The sequence below is a fragment of the Chrysochloris asiatica genome, unplaced genomic scaffold (assembly GCF_000296735.1).
Source record: "Chrysochloris asiatica unplaced genomic scaffold, ChrAsi1.0 scaffold00061, whole genome shotgun sequence".
In the NCBI taxonomy this organism is placed as follows: Eukaryota; Metazoa; Chordata; class Mammalia; order Afrosoricida; family Chrysochloridae; genus Chrysochloris; species Chrysochloris asiatica.
Window position 1 is genome coordinate 13227022 of NW_006408579.1, and position 21768 is coordinate 13248789.

General features: G+C 38.4%; 1 protein-coding gene across 1 annotated transcript in view; it reads left to right on the top strand.

Annotated features, from left to right (window-relative positions):
* The window catches only part of WDR52 (WD repeat domain 52), a 158110-nt gene that overhangs the window by 121802 nt on the left and 14540 nt on the right, over window positions 1–21768 (top strand). The window contains exons 24-29 of the mRNA XM_006864205.1: window positions 2638–3141; window positions 5690–5893; window positions 7229–7424; window positions 15291–15401; window positions 17614–17744; window positions 18786–18902. Coding sequence (XP_006864267.1) covers window positions 2638–3141; window positions 5690–5893; window positions 7229–7424; window positions 15291–15401; window positions 17614–17744; window positions 18786–18902 — 1263 coding nt within the window. The remainder of the gene's footprint in view (window positions 1–2637; window positions 3142–5689; window positions 5894–7228; window positions 7425–15290; window positions 15402–17613; window positions 17745–18785; window positions 18903–21768) is intronic.

The following is a 21768-nucleotide window of genomic DNA, read 5'->3' on the forward strand; positions in this document are numbered from 1 at the left end:
GGCACTTAACAACAACAACAAATATACCTTCTGAACTATACAGTCTTCCAAATTGCTTCTTGTAATGAAGACTTCAGAGCTTCAGTTTCTTACCAAATGTTTTCTCCCCTACATGTTGATTCTTTAATTGCTCTTTAAACCGACATATGACTTTTCATACTTTGAGACCTGGAAGGATCCTGAGCTATCATTTTTAGGAGAACTTGGCATAGGGTCTCCTAAGTGTGGCTGTTCAGGTTGTACATTTCAAGGCACCAAACTGGGTGCCATATAACTGCAGGTACAATATACTAGTATACTTTATAAGTTTCTAACAAATAGAGATGTAATATTTTGAGGAAAGTGTGTCTTTTTATATTTTACCAAAGGTACTGTGTAAGCCAGCAGTGGACTCATATGGTAATTCATGTCCATAAATATATTTCATAGCTCACAATCTTGCTTTACTGGACTGTTATTGTTAAGTGTCATCAAGTCAGTTCGGACTCACAGCAACCCTGTTTCCAAGAAATGGCTGGTGAATTTGAACCATCAACCTTGAGGTTCAAATCAATTTTGCCATCTAATGCATTATCCCACAGTGCCACATCAGGACTCCTTGCTCTGGATATTTTTGACATATTATTAGTGATTGTTTGGATTATATGTCTAACAGCTCATCTAAGGTAATTCTTGTTTTATCCATCATGTTCCATCCATTACCATAAAGAAATATTCTTAATAACCAAATTTCATAGTCTAGCTAGAGAAGATGGGTAGGTGTGGCATCTTAAATTAAATCACACGATGCTGAAATCGACTGTATTAATGTGGCAGCACAGAATAAACTTGTTGGTGGTCACTGTTGAGTCAGTTCTGGCTCCTGTAACTGCATGTCTACAAAACAGAACTGCTCCATAGGGTTTTCAATGCTGTGACCTTTTAGAATCAGATCAGCAGGACTGACTTCCAAGGAATGTCTGGGTGGGCTGGAACTGCCTTCTGGCTGGTAGTTGAACACTTAACCATTTGCTGACATACTATATAACATACTATTCTACAAGTTGGAGTCCTGATGTGGCACTGTAGGATCACTGCTAAACACAAGATCAGGGTTGCTGCAAGTCAGAACCAACTTGATGGCACTTAACAACCACAACATTCTGCATATTAGAAGACCAGATTTCTACTCCCATCTCTGCTACTGATACCCATGTGAGCTTTGCCAAATCATGCAAATTTCTCAATTATCGCATCTGTGCAAAGGATATATAGAATCATTCACAACAATAAGATAATCAACCAGGTAGTGTTAATGTAGTGGTCAAATTTTACAAAGAGTTTCAAGTTGTTTAAAAAGGTATAAGGCATTGTACAAATAATGTATTTTACCCACCCATCTACACACACACACACACACACACACACACACACACCCCACCCCACCCCTACCTGTCATGTTTGTTTGTGTGGTATCTGAGAATCTAGAAAGAAAGGATTAAACTGTAGAGACAATTCCCTAAAGAGGAGAGCCTTTCAGCTATCAGGATGGTTTAGGTTCGTTCTTGTAGACCTCATCTTACATCTTCCAGGTGTTTCAGAGGTAGTCTCCTATTCACTTAAGTGCTGGCTTTTAAAATTTAAGTCCTTACTGATTTAAAGGTTTGTTCTTAAGTATGTAAAGAATGTCTCTATCTTGTTAACAGCATTTTGTTTCATAGGTATCAAATATATAGGTAATTTTAAGATTGCCTACAGAAGTACTTTTTGAGTTTCTCTTTTTTTAAGCTATGTATCTATGTTGTGTCCTGGTATGTTGCTGTAGGATAAACACTGGACTACTAGCCACAGGGTTGGAGGTTCAAACCCAACAGCTGTTCCTCAGAAACTCTATACAGGGTTGCTATATGTCGGAACTGACTCTACAGCACTTAATAACAATGTAAAGGAATTATTAATCATCTTTGGACCATCTGGTTGCATGACTGCACATAGAATAGGGTTGCATGTGCCTAAAGGCTCTAATAGGGACAGTTAGAGAGCATAGACCATAGGGAGAACTAATAATGAGGGAGGAATTGGGCATGTATAGTTCCTGTGGTTGGAGGTGCAGGGAATAATTTGGCTTAGATAAATTGAATCAAGGAAGGGTCCTGGAATCTCTTGGTGCAATGTGATCCTGGAATTCAGGGTGATGATGTTGCTTGCACAGGGAAAACAGCGATCATGATGTGGCCAAAAGAAAATAGGCTAAAATGCAGTCCCACTGGAAGGCAGTCCTAGGCAAATCTAAGTGAAAGGGATTTTAAATTCCAGCAGGAAGAGGAAGTTATTTGTGTGTTTCTGACCCAAGAATGACTTTCCTCTTCCTGGGTAGACCATCTAGCTAAGTACAGCCTTCAGGAAGAACTTACATGGAGTGGTAGAAGGAGGTCAGGGGAACCCAATGAGTCAGCTGAACGGATGCCACCATGAAGAGCAGAGGTCCACCACTCTTGGAGGGTCCAAATGAGCAAAGCCTAAAAGTCAGAACAAGGATGAACAAATCAATTTTTATCTTGAATTTTTGCATCATTCCAAAAATAAGCATAAATCATAATCCAAACGTTCCTTTCTGAAAAGACTGTAATTTTACTTCCTTCCTGTTATGTTTTTCAGGCCCATGGGAAAAAAATGCAAATGAACAGGAGCATCCTCTCTCTTCGAGACCTTAAAGTGGCTGTTATTGAGGAAATACAGTGCCTGGTACAAGAACTGAGGAGCATCCAGTCTACTCTTCATGTATCTCAGCATATCCCTATTCCTCAAATCCCTGAGATACACCCTGAAGAAGTTCCAGAAAAGAGATTTCAGTACGATGAGGAAACTCTGCTAGATTTTAAGCGACAGCAGATGAAAGTTCAGGAAGAAAAGTACCACTCCCATATGGAACAGTCAGGATATGTAGGCATTGGTGGAAGACTCCTCAAGCTTTCTTCTGGAAAGGATGTGGATTCGACAACACGAGAGTCCTTGTCTAGATCATCGAAAGCATCCACGTTCAGCCTGGATATTCCAAGGTCCTTGGAATTTGAAAAAACAGAGCCAACAGATATAGAGATAGAGATTGCAAAGAGGGATGAGGTTAAGCACTTATACATGCAGCAGTATTTGGCCAACAGGGTAAGGGATGAGCCTATTCTTTTTTTAAGTTGAAGAAGAGGAGAGCAGGGGGAAAATTAGAACTGTTTTCTTATTTATCTATATTCTACTGCATTCACTCCCCACCAAAAACCAAAAACAAAACTCTGATCTGTGTACCTGTCACTGATGGCTCAGCTTGTTCCTCATGCCTGACCTTCTAAAAAGTAATTGTATTCGGCATAGGTTTAGAGATTTATACAAAATAAGGTGAGGTGCAGACTGTGAAACAGACCATCAATTGCTCATATGCAAGTTCAGACTCAAGCTGAAGAAAAATAAAACAAGGCCACTTGAACCAAAATATGACTTGAATATATGAACATATCCCACCTGAGTTTAGAGATGATCTAAAGATTTGATGCATTAGACCCAAGATCAGGAGAGCTGTGGGATGACGTCAAGAATATCATACAGGAAGAAAGCAAAAGGTCATTAAAAAGACGGGAAGAAAGAAAAAAACCAAAATGGGTGCCAGAAGAGACTCTGAAACTTGTTCTCCAGTGTAGAGATGCTAAAGTGAATGGAAGAAATGAAGTCAGAGAGCTGAACAGAAATTTCAAAGGGCCGTTCAAGATGACAAAGTAAAGTATTACCATGAAATGTGCAAAAGACCTGGAGTTAGAAAACCAAAAAGGAAGAACACCCTCAAGCTAAAAGAATTGCAAAAAATTCAAGTCTCAACTTACAATATTGAAGCATTCCAAGGGCAAAGTATTAAATGATGGAGAAGGTATCAAAAGAAGATGGAAGGTATACATAGAGTCACTGTACCAAAAAGAAATGGTCAATTTTCAAACATTTTAAGAGATAGTATATGATCAAGAATTGATAGTACTAAAGGAAGAAGTCCAAGCTGCACTTCTTGGGAAAAAACAAGACTACAGGAATTGAAAGAATAAAAACTGAAATCTACCAAAAAGTTGATGTAGCATTGGAGATTTTCATCTATGCCAAGAAATTTGGAAGACAGCTACCTGGACAACCGACTGAAAGAGATGCATATTTATGCTCATTCCAAAGAGAAGTGGCCCAACGAAATGTGGAAATCATCCGACAATATGATTAATATTGCATGAAAGTAAAATTGTGCTGAAGATAATTTTAAAAATGCCTGTAACAATTACAGAGAATAGCCAGGAACTCAAACTGGATTCAGAAGAGGATCATGGATGAAAAACAGAAAATATCAGAAAGATATTTACTTGTGCTTTATTTGACTATACAAAGGCTTTCAACTATGTGTATCATATGTGTATCATAATACTGCAAAGAATGTGTGTTCCAGAACACTTGATTGTGCTCATGAGGAACCTACATAGACCAAGAGATAGTCATTTGAACAAAATAAGCAGATACTGAATGGTATAAAATCAATAAAGGTGTGTTCCAGGGTTGTATTCTTTCACCATACTTATTCATTCTGTATGCTGATCAAATAATCTGAGATACTGGATTATATGAAGAAGAATGTACCATCAAGATTAGAAGAAGACTCATTACTAACTTGTGATATAACATTGCTTGCTGAAAATGAAGAGGACTTAAAATATGTACTGATGAAAACCAAAGCCACAGCCTTCAGTGTGCATTGCACCTCAATATAAAGAAAACAAAACTCCTCACCACTGGACCATCATGATAAATGGAGAAAAGATTGAAGTTGTGAAAGACATCATTTTCTTGGATCCACAATTCAACGTTCATGGAAGCAGCAGTCAAGAAATTAAATGATGTATTGCACTGGGTAAATCTGACAAGACTACAATGTTAAAGAGCAAAAATTTCAGTTTGTGGACTAAGGTGCTCTTGACCCAAGCCATGGTATTTTTAATAACCTCAAATGCATGTGAAAGTTGGACAATGACTAAGGAAGACCTTAGGAGAATTGCTGTATTTGAGTTATGGTGTTGGAGAACAATATTAGGGTGCCATGGACTGCCAGAGGAACAAACAAATCTGTGTTGGAAGAGGTAACAGCCAGAATGCTTCTTGAGGCAAGGATGGCGAAATTTCATCTCTCATACTTTGGACTTATTATCAAGAGGGACCAATCCCCGGAGAAGTACATTATGCTTGGTAAAGTGGAGGGTCAGAAAAAAAGAGTAAGACCCCCAACAAGATGGATTGGCACAGGGCACTAGTAATGGGCTCACGCATAACGATCGTGAGAATGGTGCAGGATCGGGCAGTGTTTTCTTCAGTTGTGCATAGGGTGATTATGAGTCGGAACTGACTGGACAGCACCTAACAATAGCAACAACTGTGAGAAGGGTAGTCATGCCTGATAGTTTAATCATTAGCTAACATATAGGAGGGAATGTGCTACAGAGCTCCTACCACTTAATAATTTCATTTATATAAATTTAATAACATTAATGAATTCATTTATATGATCACACATACACTTCTCCATCCATAATGAAGGCAGAATGAGAAAATAATAAGTTTCACATAAATTAGTACCGTTAGTTTAAAAAATAAGTTTGCCTCTTATTAACTTCTATTCTCAAATCTTTTCCCATCGCAGATCAAAGAATTGATTGTCACTTTTGATGCAGAACTTCGCATCCTGAGACATCAGAAGTTAAAACTAGATACTCAGATAAAATTGTCTGACCTGCACCATGTCACATTATTTCAAGAAATGCTTCTTCTCAAGAATTTTGAAAAACAGGAGAACATTCTTCAAGAGCGTGTTAATTCATTAGACAAAGAGGAACAAGACATGCAAGTATGAATGGCTATACACTTGGTTATGGAAGAAACCTAATTCTTTTCCTTTTTGCTTCTTAATTTACCCCTTTGTTCTAGCCCTCATCTCTTTATTGTCTTCTTGCCCCACTTTATTTTCTTGCTTGCTCTGTCTTTGGGTATTCTTGGCCAGAGAAAAGTGAAACATGTTTCTATAGTGAATCTGGTCTGATGATTGGTAAGGGAGAGTATTATTATTTTTTTTAAGTAAATCTTATTCAGGTTTACTTACAAGTCAGATAGACTGTAGAACCCCCAAGACTATGTCCCTTAGTCACTATTCAGGTATCAATATTCAGTTACAATATGAGCAGATCTAGAAGAGGGACAATAGCACTAAGTCAGTATACCCACAATAGGATGGTTTAAGCATTTGAGATCAAAAGGGCAGCATTTATTCAAGGATAAAATTCTGAAGGTTAGGAAAGAAGAAGGCTTGGCAACAGGAAACGCAGGGAGGGAGTTGAATAAGGGATTGCATTCAATAACATGAAACAAAATGTGTATGAATTATTGAATGGAACCTGATCTGTAATTTTCACCCAATTCACAATAAAAATTTACATTAAAAAAGAAGAAGAAAAAAAGTGAATTTTATATTTAGTTGATCTACGGGCTTCAAAAGTTTATATTTTCAAAATTCCCAGCCATTTTATGAAATTGGATTTGGGTTATATGTAATCCTTATGTACGTATGTGGAGAAGAAATTAGCAACTTTCTTAAATAGCTAGTTTCAATGTAACATATCATTGATACCTTAGGAAATGAAGGTTCTTTGTTATATATATTTTAAATTTAAAGTTATACATTATCTTTGTTTTAAAGTAATAAGGAATCTAGTAAATAGATATCACATTCTGAATATTCACATCAGTGTCTAGGAATATCAATTTCATTAAGATTATATGTATATATATATATATTTTAATATAACAATGTGGGGGATAAAACTTGTGTTTATAAGACCACACATGACAAAATATCAGCTGAAGTCATAGTAATCAAATAAAAACTATTTAATTTAGATTATTTTAAGGAAGTTACACATAAAACAACTTAAACTTATCTGATTCTGAATTTAACTGATTAAAAATAGAAGAATTATAAAGCTTTAATCAAATAAATGGATGACTCTTCAAACATCAGAAATGGTAAAATTCTATTAAGGAGCTTGAAAAAAAAAAAAAAAAAGGTTTGTAGGCTATCACGTTGCATTGCAATGTATATTGCTCCCTGACCTAGTTTCCCAGATATGTTTAATTTCTCATTTGTTCTTGTTTTTTGTTTCATTTTATTTTTGGTTTGTTCATTTAGTGGAAAATAAATGAGACTCTCACAGAGATGGAAGAGAAAAAAAATGAAGTCACTAAGCTCCAGGAGCAGGAAAAGGCACTTTATTCTGGCTTCCAAGTAGCCATTGGCGAAAACAATAAATTTGCTAACTTCCTTATGAAGGTCCTAAAGAAGAAGATTAAACGGGTGAAGAAAAAGGAGGTTGAAGGCGAAGGCGGTTTGCATCCTTTTTTTAGATATTATTTCATTTAGTCTCATTACCATGAAATAGAGAAATAACTAAAGCACATATTAGATCTATGAGGGAGCTTAAAAAATTCCTAGAAAAACTGAATGAAAAAATAATGGAAGCCTCCTACGAACTTTTTGAAGCCTCCTCATGTGTATTTTTTCCTGCTACAGTGTTCGTACCATGGGGAATAAAGAAACCCATATGGTTTGCTTTAATTCTGTCCATTTGCTGCATTGAACCTTTTTATCAATCCTAACGTAATATACAATGTCCTCTTTGTCTCTTGTAATTCTTTTTTACTTAGTCTATTTTTTCTGATGATAACATTGCCATCCCAGCTTCCTTTTGATTACTATTTGTGTGGAATACCTTTTCCCAACCTTTTACTTTCTTTGTGTCTGTAACTTAAGTGATTCTCTCATAGATGGCCTATAGATGGCTCATGGCTTGTTTTTTAATCCATTATGGTAATCTGAGACTTTCGTTGACAATGAGGCATTCAAATATAATGTAGTAACTCTCAAAATCAGATTCCTCCCATTCCCTAGGTTTTGTTGTTCCTGACTGTTGAAGACTTAGTTTGTGCTGTCTGTTTTGATTGAGATGCCCTTAAATGTTGTTGTTGTTGTAGTCAGGTGCCATCGAGTCAGAACCGACTCATAGTGACCCCATGCACAGCAGAACGAAACAATGTCCAATCCTGGGCCAACCTCACTACCGCTGCCACACTTGAGTCCATCAATGATGCCATCCATCTCGTTAGGGGTCTTCCTCTTTTTCTCTGACCCTCCACCTTACACAGCATGACATCCTTCTCCAGCAACTGTTTCCTCAGGACAATATGTCCAAAGTATGAGAGGCGAAGCTTAGCCATCCTGGCCTCCAAGGAACACTCTGGCTGCACTTTTTCCAAAACAGATCTATTGGTTCTTTTGGCAGTCCATGGAACTTTCAGTATTCTCCTCCAACACCACAACTCAAAGGCATCAGTGTTAAAAACAGAAACAGCGCTCTCAGTCTTTGCACATTGACTCTGTGTTGGGGCCCTTCTTTGACACTTTGCCAGACTGTCTACAGTTCTGCATCAGCCTTCACTTATGCTTGCATTAGCCTATATAGATTAGCCACAGTGAAACTTTGGAATCTTCCTTGATCTTTCCTGAGCATGCATCTGTCCATGGCATGCATGTGGCTTTTTATATTTCCCAGTGTACACAGGTGCTTTTGAATACCTTAATTTCCCCCAAAAATTTTCTCAAAATCTTTTCCTCCCATGCTTTTAGATGGTCTATCGTATATCACAGAAGTATCCATGGTGGCACAATGAGTAAGCATTTGGCTGCTGACCCAAAGATAGGTGGTTCAAACCAACCAGCCACTCCACAGGAGAAAGCTGTGGCAGTCTGATTGGGAATTCTACCCAGTGCGATAGTGTTGTTATTAGTAGGAATCAACTTGATAATTGCGGAAGACCAGCTCTCCGTGGGGGGTCGTGGGACATGAGAGGAGATGCAGAGTCGGCGGAGAAATGAAAGGCTTTCTCAGTCAGCCTGCTGTGCTGTCCGTGCTGTCTAGCTTGTTGTTCTCTCTGGCCCTGCTCAGCAAGTCTTTATTTTTATACTTAAAACTAAACAGTACATAATGAATTGACACTTTGATCTTTTCTTGAATTATTACACAGTTAATCACAACATTCTTGCACCTGGTCATTAGACAACTTTGACAAAAACATTTCTGTGATATTCAAACTGTCTTTCATCTCCTTTCCCAGTATGTGATAAATTGTTTCTTCTTGTTTCCACTAAAAGATTAAGTCAAACTTTACACAAATCATTTCTACTTATCAGACTGCTGATTATATTTTCTAAGTAACATAAGTTTCTACTAATCATCAATGCTTGCACTACCTTATTATTCCTACTAACTAATTATCAATCTTCTATCCTACATAATGTACTATTATTTTCATAATAAAAGTATACTAACATCTACTTATTTATTTTTCTAAAGTATTCATTAAATTGTTTGGAAGCTATGTGGCATAAAGCCCAACCTGACTAATTGCTGCAGGAAATGTAGATTATCAAGTCAAAACTATCCTTCACTTAAGTTCATTATTGTCTGCTTGTTCACGCAGGTGCCTGTATGTAGGGGTTTAAGAATTCTAGCTAGTGTCTGATTGAGGTGAGGTCTATGGGGGTAAGTAAGCTTGACTTTAATTTGCTATCTGCTTTTGTGGTCTTACAAATGCAGTTACTTAGGTTTTCTATGAAAGGGAGTAATTTACACAATTCTCTTTGTATTCAATCCATCAAAGCTGAAAGCAATTGTTGCTAAGCCAGTTTTTCCTAAGGTTTGTAGAACTCATAGTGAAAGGTTGTTAAAATGGCCATATTATATTTTTACAAGTAAATTCAAGATTACCCTAAAGAGAAGATAGAAAGCGACTTCTGAGAGCCATCTGTCTTGCATGATGACCTTTCCATCTGCCGGAACTGTGTCAAGTGGCAGAAGTGAAGCCGTTCTCTATATTCAACTGCTCCCAGCAGATAATATTGGGTCTGGTTTGGGGTTTGTATTGTATGATCTCAATTGCAATCTTCTGCTCCAGATGAATAGTTCTAGCTCCCTACTCACCTTCTTAACAGCACCTTGGTGAGGGTATTGGGATGACTTGTTACAGCCTTGCCACACTGGATGTCTAGTCTTTGCACTTGGCCTTTGCTATTGTGGTTATGAGAGTGACCACAGCTTTTCGGTGGTGACTGATTATAGCAGAGTGGTTGTTGTGTGAACATTTTATGCCCCTTTCTGAACAGTGATGCCCCTTTCCGGGTGCTTTGACTAGAGCAGACAGCCCTTTGCTGAGACTTTCTTTGTAGCCAGTGGCATTTCCAGGTTGCTGACTTCGTCATCTTCCAGTCTGAAGCATATGAGGCAAGAAGCAGCCCAGGGAGCTCACCACAGTGCTGTGAGTTGGTTTCTGAAGTGTTTGAGTCAGTCTGACTTTCCAGAGTCTATTTTGCTTGTTTTTAATGTGCTGTCTAGGGTTTAGTTGTATTTAGCAAATAGAATGGAGAAAATTAGATCTACTCCATCTTCCTAGAAACTGAAGTCCATGTAATGAATTTTAAAGTCTAATTTTAACATATATTGAGTTGCTTCATAATGTACTATAGTTCACTTAAAGTAATTTTGAGACAGATCTTTTTCCTTAACCTTTTATTATGAATTGGGTGAAGGTTTAAAGACCAAATCCATTTTCCATATAACAATTAATTCCTGTTTTGTTTCAAGTCATTAATTGCAATCCCACAATCGTAGTATCATTTATCCCACGTCCTCCCTCTTTCTGGTTTCCGGTTTCTGTCCCTCATTACTAACCCTTCATGTTTTCTGAGCATTATCCATGGGCAGATGCTGTCCTTTTGCTCTCCTGTGGTTGATTGGTTGATTGTTGAAGGAGTCTCTACCTCCCCAGTGTTAGTGTTCACCTCTCGATTGTGTGACTGAGGGGTGAGTTCACTTCAAGCCTAACGGGGGTGACTAAGGGCCATAGTTTCAGAGATTCCACCAGTTTCCACCTAACTAGTAAGCCTAGTCTTTTTACGGTTTTCATCTTTTGTCCACATTTTCTCCCACTCTATCCAGAACCTTCTAATATAATCCCTTTCAGATTAGGTACCATCTAGTTCTTTTGCTCTCAGGGTCATGAAGGCTGAGGTTCACGTGATCCATTGGACTAATTGTTTCTATATATCTTTGAGTTTCTTCATGCTTCTTCAAGCTTCTTTGCTCCAGATAGAGATATACTATTAGTTGTACCTTAGATGGCTTCTCATAAGCTTTTAAGACCCCAATTGCTTTTAAGCCACCAAACTAGGATTCAGAAGATTGTCTTTGAGAACTATGTTATGTCAGTTGACCTTGGTGCACCCCTAGGCCCAGCACTTCATTTCCTCAAGGTGTTTGGTATGGCTAAAGAGTTTTCATAACTTTGCTCCCTGTAAGGTCTATTATGCAACCACTTGAAGATGATTGTTATTACAGGACTGTGTATATAGCAGCAGTTACCTCTGGATACATCCCAGTTTAGTTGTTAAGTGCCATTGAGTTGGTTCTGACTCACAGTGGCCCTAAATAGGGTTTCCAAGGAGTATCTGGTGGGTTTGAACCACCAACCTTGTGGTTAGTGTTTATCCTACAACACCATACCAGGATTCCTGCTCTACTATGTTGTTAAGTGCCATCTAGTCAGTTCTGAACCTTAGCAACCCTGTATAGTATTTCTGAGGAGTGACTGGTGAGTTTGAACCACTGACCTTGTGGTTCAAACAAACTTTCAGTCCAGTGCATTAACCCACAGCGCCACATCAGGACTCCTGCTCTACTATAGTTATGTATATATTTTCAGCAAAGGTAAATAAATTGGTAGCAATACTCTCTGTCAAACATATATACAAGGTCGGCAGTTCAAACCCACCAGCTGCTCCTCAGAAACTGTATACAGGGTCACTATGAGTCAGAATAGACTCGATGGCACTTAATAACAATGAAGTATATTCATGGGTATAGTCTCATTATCCTTCTCACACCTGCTCAGCTTGCATGACTATTTGTGCATCCATTTGAAGATTATTGTCATTACAGGACTGTGTATATAGCAGCAGTTATCTCTGGATACATCCCAGTTTTCTCCTTTGCCTTCATTATTTTTGAGAATTGTATATTCTACCATTTATGTGGTCTCTTTTGGTTTCTTGTAGAAGTGGTTTTGTAGTGTTCATTGTATAAGTCTTCACCTCTGCTTAGATTTATTCCCAAGTATGTCATTTTTAGGGTGCCTGTTATAAATGGTACTGTTTTCCTAATTTCCTTTTCAGAGTTCACTTTGTTACAGTAAAGGCGTCAAACTTATTTTTCAATGGTGATCTTGTACTCTGCTGCCTTGTTGAAACTTTTAATTAGTTATTTTAACTGTCTTCTGAGTCTTTGAGATTTCCTAAGATCATATCATCTGCAAACAGAGATAGTTTTACTTCTTCTTTGCTAATTTGAAAGCCTTCTATTTCCCTGTCTTACCTTATTGCTCTGGCTAAGATCTCCAATACAATGCTGAATAGGAGTGGTGATACAAGGGCATCCTTGTCTGGTCTCTGTTCATAAGGAAAATGCTTTTGGTCTCTCTCTGCTGAGATTAATATTGACTGTTAGATTTGTATACCCTGACCAAAACCAAATTACTTCATAGGGACTCTTTGTTGTTTTTTTAATGGCTGTTGAATCAGTTCTGATGAATAGCAACCCTTTATAGGGTTTCCAAGGAGTGACTGGTGAGCTTGAACCACCCACCTTGCAGTTCAAACTGACATTGTATTACAGTGCATTAACCCACAGTGCCACATCAGGATGCCTAGAGACCCTATGGTGGTGGTGTGGTGCTGTGGAGTTGGTTCCAACACATTGCGACCCTGCATGGGGTTTCTGAGGATGTAAATCTTTCTCCTGAAGTGTATGTTATAGTGGCTTCAAAACATCAACATTTCTGTCAGCAGTCTAGTGCTTAACCCACTGCACTACCAGGACACTTGTAGTTTTGTTGAGAAATTTCCCTTCTATTTTTACTTTGTTGAGTGTTTTTGTTTTAGTGAGGAATGGGTGTTGAATTTTGTCAAATGCTCTTAAAATTCAAAATGGCCACACTGTCAGGCTAGTTGACAATTCACTGTTCCATTTGCCTCCTTGTTTGCTGGTTTTGTTCAGCTGCTTCTTCTAGTCAGTATTCAGTCCACTTCTTTATCCTGTCCTTTGAAGTGCAGGGTTCCAGGATAATATCCATATTTGTTTCCTTTGGTTTCTTGTGTCTTTGTTGTAGTGGTCTGCATAGCTTATTTGCCTACTTTAGCATCTTGCCAGAAATCCTTGCAAGATGTTAAATTTAAGAAATTTTCTGGATAGTGCAAAGTTCACATCTTTAATTTGCTACAGTGCAGAAATTCCAAATTAGTGACCTCTGATTCCTAGATGACCACAAGGTGTTTTAAAAGAAATTGGAGAGTAGGTTGAGACGAGAAGGCCTGCAACCTTTATTCAGAACCCTTGGAGACAGATGTGTTTCAAGAGTCTGAAAAGTTTGGATTTTATAAAATATGAGCTCTGGTAGTGTAGTGGTTATGAATAGGACTGCTAACCTCAGGGTAAGCAGTTCGAAACTACCAGCTGTTCCGCAGGAGAAAGATGAGGCTTTCTGCTCCCGTAAAGATTTACAGCCTCAGAAACCCTGTACAGGGTTGCTATGAGTCGGAACTGACTCCATGGCACACAACAACAACAAAGATTTACAGCCTCGGAAACCCTATACAGGGTTGCTATGAGTTGGAACCCATTCCACTGCACATAAGAACAACAATAACAACAACAACATATATATCACTCCCAATGGAGTCTGCTATGGTGGTGGTGGTGGTTATATGCCGTGGAGTCGGTTCTGACTCATAGCAACCCTGTACAGGGTTTCCAAGGATGTAAATCTTTACGGGAGCAGAAAGCCTCAACTTTCTCCCATTGAACAGCTGGTAGTTTCCAACTACTGACCTTGAGGTTTGCATCCCAATTTGTAACCATTACACTACCAGATTTCCTTGCAGTCTGCTACACTACCCAAAAATAAAATAACTGTAATATTTCAAAGGAGCTGCAGTGATACAAAAGTTAAGCACTGTGTTGCTAACAGAAAGGTTGGTGGTTTGAACCCACCCCATGTCTCTATGGCAGAATGACTTGATCTGCTTTTGAAAAGATTATCACCAAAAAACAACAGTGGGACAGCACTATTATGTCTCAAGAGGTTGCCACAAGTTGGAATAGACTCAGTGTCACCTAACAGAAAAGTAATCTTCCTATAGCAGAGAATGAATAATCTAAGTAAGCTCACCAATAAACCCGTTGCTGTTAAAGTTGATATTCTGACTCACTCACAGCAACCCTATAGGACAGAGTAGAATTTCAAACAGACTGCCACATCTTTCTCCCTTGAATGGCTGCCATCAGACCATTTACTTTTCAGTTAGCGATTGAGTACTTAACAACCTTGCCACCAGACAAGTTTGCATATAGACTAAATAGTTATGTCAGATAAGGAGTGCCTGGTAGCATAGCGGTTAAGTGGTTAGTGGTTATGTGTCATGGAGTCGGTTCCGACTCATAGTGATCCTGAATAGGGTTTCCAAGGCTGTAAATCTTTACAGAAGCAGAAAGCCACTTCTTTCTGCCATGGAACCTCTGGTAATTTCAAACTTCTGACTGTGAGATTAGCAGCCCAACTCATAACCACTACCCTACCAGAGCAGCTTAGTGATTAAGTACTTGACCACTAATTGAAAGGTAGACAGTTCAATCCATCAAATTTACAGAGTTAGAAACCTAAAGAGTTATTTTTTTCTCTACTCTATAGGTTTGCTATGAGTTGGAATTGACTTGATATCAATGAATCTGGATTTTTTTTCCCACTTCAAATAAGTTATGGCTATCTTTTCTATTTTTGGTGGTTAATAATTGTGCATAACCATGTGTGTCAGGGAGATCAGCACAAGCAGTGCAGCAGACTACTCTCAACTCCCCTTTGACTTGATGCACTGGTAATGGCTGCTAAGCCCTCTGCAAGCATCTGAGTTTATGGTCTCTGTGCTTTAACCATTTTCAAATATCCTGAAAATACTGAGTAACTTCTTGCTTTTTATCTCTTTGGTATTTTTCTAGTGACTAACTCATTGAAAATTACTTTGGATACCTGCAATTTAGTTTGACACAGGAACTTCGTTGTTTGGTAACAGTGTTCGCCTCTCTCCTTAGATGAAGATGAGGAGAGTGAAGAATCAAGTGAAGACGAATCCAGCTTGGAGAGTGATGAGGATGAGTCTGGTTCAGAAGCTGAGGTTTTTGATGATTCAATCTGCCCAACGAGTAAGTTAGATAAAACCATGGGCTCTTTATGAAGTGTGAATGTGGAGCAACAGTTATATCCTTTTTATGTTTCTCTAGTCTCTCATAAAGGAACTCTGGTAGCGTAGTGGTTACGAATTGGGCTGCAAACCGCAAGGTCAGCAGTTCAAAACTACCAGCTGTTCCGCCGGAGAAAGATGAGGCTTTCTGCTCCCATAAAGATTGACAGCCTTGGAAACACTGTACAGGGTTGCTATGAGTTGGAACCAACTCCACGGCACACAACCACCACCACCACCACCATTCTCTCATAAATTAAGTAGAGTGATTTGAGATGTTTGAAGTATGTTGTTGTTGGGAGCTATTAAGTTGATTTTAACTCATACTGACCCGTGTTACAGAGTAGAACTGCCCTTGACTATAATCTTTACATAAGGAATCCTAGTGGCCCAGTGCTTAAGCAGATCACCAACTTCTCTTTTTTTAAAATGTTTTATTGTGAATTCTGTGATAGTTTACATGCGAGAACATTAGCTTTACATTCATCCTATGGTTACAATCCCCTCCATGCATCACCAACCAACCATAGCCTGCAAGCCTGCTCCTCTGTCATCAGCACACAGACCCTGTACTTCTCTGAGTCTTGAGTCCCCAGCTGCTCCATCTCTCCACGTCATCGTCTTTGCCTCCATCTCTGGCGTCACTGCTTTTCTGGGTAGGGTCCTGCTCTCCGTTCTTCTCCCTTAATGGTCCCAGGAAACTCCATTACTAGACTGCAAAGTTAATCACTCCCCTCCTTGCTATAAAACATCTACCTTTACATTTCCAACCCTCACAGTCAGTCCTAACAGCAATTGATCACCAACTTCTTTGTCCTTACCTGAACTGAAGTGAATTATTTTAGGGTTTTCTGGATGTCTGTTATCTCTTCCTGTAGACAGCCACTTACGGGTAACAAAATGATGCCTAGACAATCATCAGCTGATTCAAAACCTGTTGCCTTTGAGTCAATTATGACTCCTAGTGACCCAATAGGACAGAGTAGACGGTGATCTTTTTGAGCACTGTGCTGCCTGCGCTCTTCCCAATTGATTCAGAGTCGATATAAATAATCCGGCAAGTCTTAATTTGTGGAGAAACACCAGATTGTAACTTTGCCTTTTCTTAAAAGATTCCACCTTTTTGTCAAACCTATTTAATCTTTAGTATTTCCAATCTGTTTGGTAGGGGCAATTTGCCAAGTTTTCTGGAGACATTTGGCAATTTTATGTTTATTGTTTTCAGTGAAACTAATATGGGGCAAGCAGACAATATTCTTACAGTCTCATTAGCTGAATGATTCAGTAGAAAAAAACAAAACAAAACAAAAAGCATTCAGTTTGGTCTGAGATTTGTTTCACTAGACATCTCATAGAAAGTTTCAACCAGTAGATTTTTGGAACCAAGAGTCTTCTTAAAATTATAATATTTTTGAGTGGAAGAGAGCTAGAAAAACTTGTACTACAAATCATTATTTTACTGTGGAGTAAAATAATTGAACAGTGTCTCAGTTAGCTTAGTAGTAGAATTAGGTCTGAAACTAGGGTTTTTAACTTCCACTGTAGTGGTTGTGTGCTGTGGAGTCAGTTCTGACTCACAGCAACACTGTACAGGGTTTCCGAGGCTGTAAACCTTTACAGGAGCAGAAGGCCTCATCTTTCTCCAGTGGAACAGCTGGTAGTTTTGAACTGCTGATCTTGAGGTCAGCAGCCTGACTCGTAATCACTATGCTACTGGAGCTTCTTAATTTCCATTATAGGACCCTTGATATGTTTACATTCTTTTATCTGTAACTTGATGAATAAATGTAGATCTTAATGGGATACAGTGGAAATAATGCAGAATACCGTAATACCGTTCTGTTTTGTACTAGATAGTACAGACCTCTCTGAGGTGTAGGGCCTTCACCTATAAAATGGAAGCAATAGCTTCTACCTCGCAGTTCTGTGAGCGTTGACTGAGTTAATATATATAAAGCCTGACTCAGATCATAGATGTTAGTAACTCAATTGCTATTGTGATTATTAAAACTATTAGTAGTTTCCTCTTGAAACAATGAAGCCATAAATGTTGTGGATCCACAAGTGGGCTTTATTAATTCCATAGCTCTGAAGTCTACATTTCCAGTGCTACTGAATTCCATAACAAATCGAGTTTCTTCTTTATGTGTGTGTCTGTGTGACTGTCTTTTTAGATTGTGATGCATCTCTTTTTGAACTGGCCCTTCAACTTCGAGAGAAAAGGCTGGACATCGAGGAGGCATTAGTTGACGAAAAGAAACATATTGATAATCTCAAGAAGGAATATGATGCACTGTCCAAAAAAGTAAGGTGATCTGCCTGCTTTATTTTCTTCTCTCTGACATCCGCCAAGTTACAATATTGTCATGCCATAGCAAAATCATCTGTTAGGAGTTCTCCCCAGAGAAGAAACAGTTCAGATGTTACACCCAATGTTTCCTCCTCCAGCGTTATCGTTGTGGGGACCATTGCTCTTTTGATGATGACTAGACTTTCTTTTTAATAAGTCATTGGTCTCCAAACTTTTTTGATGACATATAATTATACAAGTAAAATTGTTTCCCCATCCCAAAGAAATGTATATTTCTTTATAAATTTTTTCAGTGAGCTCTTGTACAATATATTTTGTACATTGTGAGACAGTCCCAAAAAAGGATATTAAAAAGAATGAAATAAAAAAGAATTCAAAATTTGGATACTTCCTTCTTGCTCCACAATAGATTTTGTGTTTTTTTTTTAACTCCCTGGGGTGCATGCATCCTATTCTGAAGACCATTGTTTAAGCTTCTAGTAAAATTATGTTGAAGAATTTGTGTCTTAACATGCTCATTTCCTTCTTAGTCACTTTTGCCATGAATGCCATCACTTGACATTCATATTTAGAAATATATTTGCTGGATTATTTTTCCTGTTGTAAATTGGAAATATTTGGGGAAACCTCCAGGTTTTTTAGGAGATGTCTTAATCTATGATAGTCAGTAGTTTCCTTACTTTCAAAGGCTTTCTCCTTGAGCTTATTTAGGTCTTATAGTCAAACAAAATTCTAATCATTCTGGCAAAGAAATTTTATTCCTGAGGGCTGTTGTTCAAGCAGAAAATAAAAGGCCAGGGAGAGAATGTTTCCGAGCTCCTATCCACAAAACTTTGATCAATCTGGGGATATAGGAATGATACAAAAAGTGCTGTGGACCATCTCTTAGCAAGTAGAAAACAGCTATCTAATCACAATCCAACAAAACAGACCCTGCCCATCCTTTTACTTCCCTCAAAGATGCCCTAGTCACCACTTTAGGTGTAAGTTCATTGAAATTTTCTTTTCAACATTTCACACATGAGTTTTCTACAGGTAAAAATTGTGGCAAATAATCTGAATGCAGCGGAGGAGGCCCTGGAGGCATATCATCGAGAGAAGCAGCAGAGGCTGAATGAACTGCTGGTTGTGATTCCATTGAAGCTCCACCAGGTGATGGTCTGGACAGTTGCCCAACCCCATCTGAGCAGAAGATTCGTCATCCCCAGGCTTTTTCAGGGAAAGATTCCGAGATCACTAAGTGGGGAGAATCATAGGCTTTTGTTGGGCATTCTACATGTAGAATAACCCAAGAAAAACCAATTGTTGTCAGATAGCTATAAGATGTTTTTATGGTTGTTATGGGTCATTGAATTGGTTCCAACTCAAAGTGACTCTATGTACAACAGAATGGAACACTGTCCAATCCTGCGCCGCCATCTTCACAATTGTTATGTTAAACCCATTGTTGTAGCCACTGTGTCAGTTCCATCTCATTGAGGGTTGTCCTGTTTTTTATTTACCCTTTACTTTATTAAGCATAATGTCCTTCTTCAGGGATCTGTCCCTCCTGATAAAATGTTCAAAGTATATGAAACAAAGTCTCGCCATCCTTGCATCTAAGGGAGTGTTCTGGCAATACATCTTCCACGACAGATCTGGCAGTTTATGATAATTTCAGTATTCTTTGCCACCACAATTCAAATGCATTAATTCTTCTCTTGAGTTCCTTATTCATTCTCCAACTTTCACATGCATATGAGGCTATGGAAAATATGATGACTTGGGTTAGGTGTACCTTCGTCCTCAGTTTGACATCTTTGCTCTTTTAAAACATTTTTAGAAGTTTTTTTTTAAGTAGATTTACACAATGTAATAAGTCCTTTGATTTCTTGATTACTGCTTCCAAGAGCATTGATTGTGGATCCAAGTAAAATAAATCCTTGACAACTTTCATCTTTTCTCCATTTATCAGGATGCTGCTTATTGGTCCATTTGTGAGAATTTTTGTTACCTTTACATTGAGTTGTAATCTGTACTGAAGGCTGTAGTCTTCGATCTTCAATAGTGTTTCAAGTCGTCTTCTTTTCAGCAAGCAAGATTGTATCATCTGCCTATCTCAAGTTGTTAATGAGTCTATTTCCAATCCTGATGCTGCATGCTTCTTCATGTAGTTCAACTTCTCTGATCATTTGCTCACCAGGCATATAGAATATGTATGGTGAAAGGATACAACCCTGATACACACTTCTCCAGATTGCAAACCATGCTATATTGGGTTAATGCACTGGCCTGCAAGGTTAGTTTGCATCATAAGGTCTGTGGTTCAAGCTCATCAGCTACTCCTCGGAAACCCTATACAGGGTCACTATGAGTCGGAACTGACTCGACCGTATTAACAATAACAACATACCTCCTTATTCAGGTTTCACATGAGCACAATATATAGGTTCCAACTCAAAGCAACCCTGTGTAGGGTTTCCAAGGCTTTTAAAAATCTTGACGTTAGTAGAAAGCCTCATCTTTCTTCCATGGAGCGGCTGGCAGGCTCGAACCATGGACCTTGTAGTTCACAGTCCAGTGCTTGTTGTATGAAGTCAATTAAGTGTTCTGAAGTTCACATTCTTCACATTATTATCCGTAGTTTGTTATGACCCACATAGTCGAATGCTTTTGCATGGTCAACAAAACAAAAATAAACTTCTTTCTGGTATTTTCTGCTTTCAGCAAAGATCCATTTGATGTTAGCAATGATTTCCCTAGTTCCATGTTCTCTTCTGGATCCAACTTGAATTTCTGGAAGCTCCCAGTAGGTGTACTGCTGCAACCATTTTTGAACTATCTTCAGCAAAACTTTACTTGCATGTGATATTAATGATATTGTTCGACAATTTCCATATTCTATTGGGTCATCTTTCTTTGGAATGGGCACAAATATGGATCTGTTCTAGTTGGTTGACCTGGTAGCTGTCTTCCAGATTTCTTGGCATAGATGAGTGAGTGTTTCCAGTGCTGCACTGATTAGTTGAGATTGGTATTCCTACCATTCCTAGAATCTTGTTTTTTACCAATGCCTTTATTGGACTTTTCCCTTGTATACCATTGGTTCTTAACCATAGGTTACCTCTTGAAATGACTGAACTTTGACAAGTTTTCTTTTGGACCAGTAACTTTGTGTATTCCTTCCATTTTCATTTGATACTTCTAGCACCTTCAATATTATGTCCATAGAATCTTTCAATATTGAAACTTGAGGCTTGAATTTTTCTTCAGTTTTTTTTCACCTTTTGAAATAATTAGCATGTTCTTCCCTTTGGCTTTCTAACTCCAGATCTTTTGCATATTTCATTTTAATACTTTACTTTGCCTTTTTGAGTTGCCCTTTGAAATTTTCTGTTCAACAATTTTACATCACCATTTTGTTGTTGTTATTGTTCGGTGCCATTGAGTTGATTCCAACTCATATAGCAACTCTATGAATAACAAAACAAAACACTCTCAGGTCCTGTACAATCCTCATCATTGTTATGGTTGAGCCCATTGCTGCTGCCACTGTTTCAATCCATCTTGTTGGGGTCTTCCTCTTTTTCACTGATCTTCCACTTTAATAAGCACAATGTCTTCCAGGAACTGGTCCTTCCTGATAACATGTCCAAAGTATGAAAGACCAAACCTCATTACCCTGATTTCTAAGGAGCGCTCCAGCTGTACTTCTTCCAACACAGATCTTTTTGTTCTTCTGGTAGTCCATTGTACCTTCAATATTCTTCTCCAACATCAAAACTCAAATGCAACTCATCAGTTGCTTTAGTTAATCTATATTAAAGAGTAAGTCTCAGAGTCTCTCCTGACATCCATTTTGGTCTTGGTCCAGGTATAGATTCCTCATGAGCACAATTAAGTGTTCTGGAATACTCATACTTTGCAATATTGTCCATAGCTTGTCATGCTCCACACAATCGAAAGCCTTTGCATAGTCAGTAAAGCACAAGTAAACATCTTTCTGATATTCTCTGCTTTCAGCTAAGATCTGTCAGAC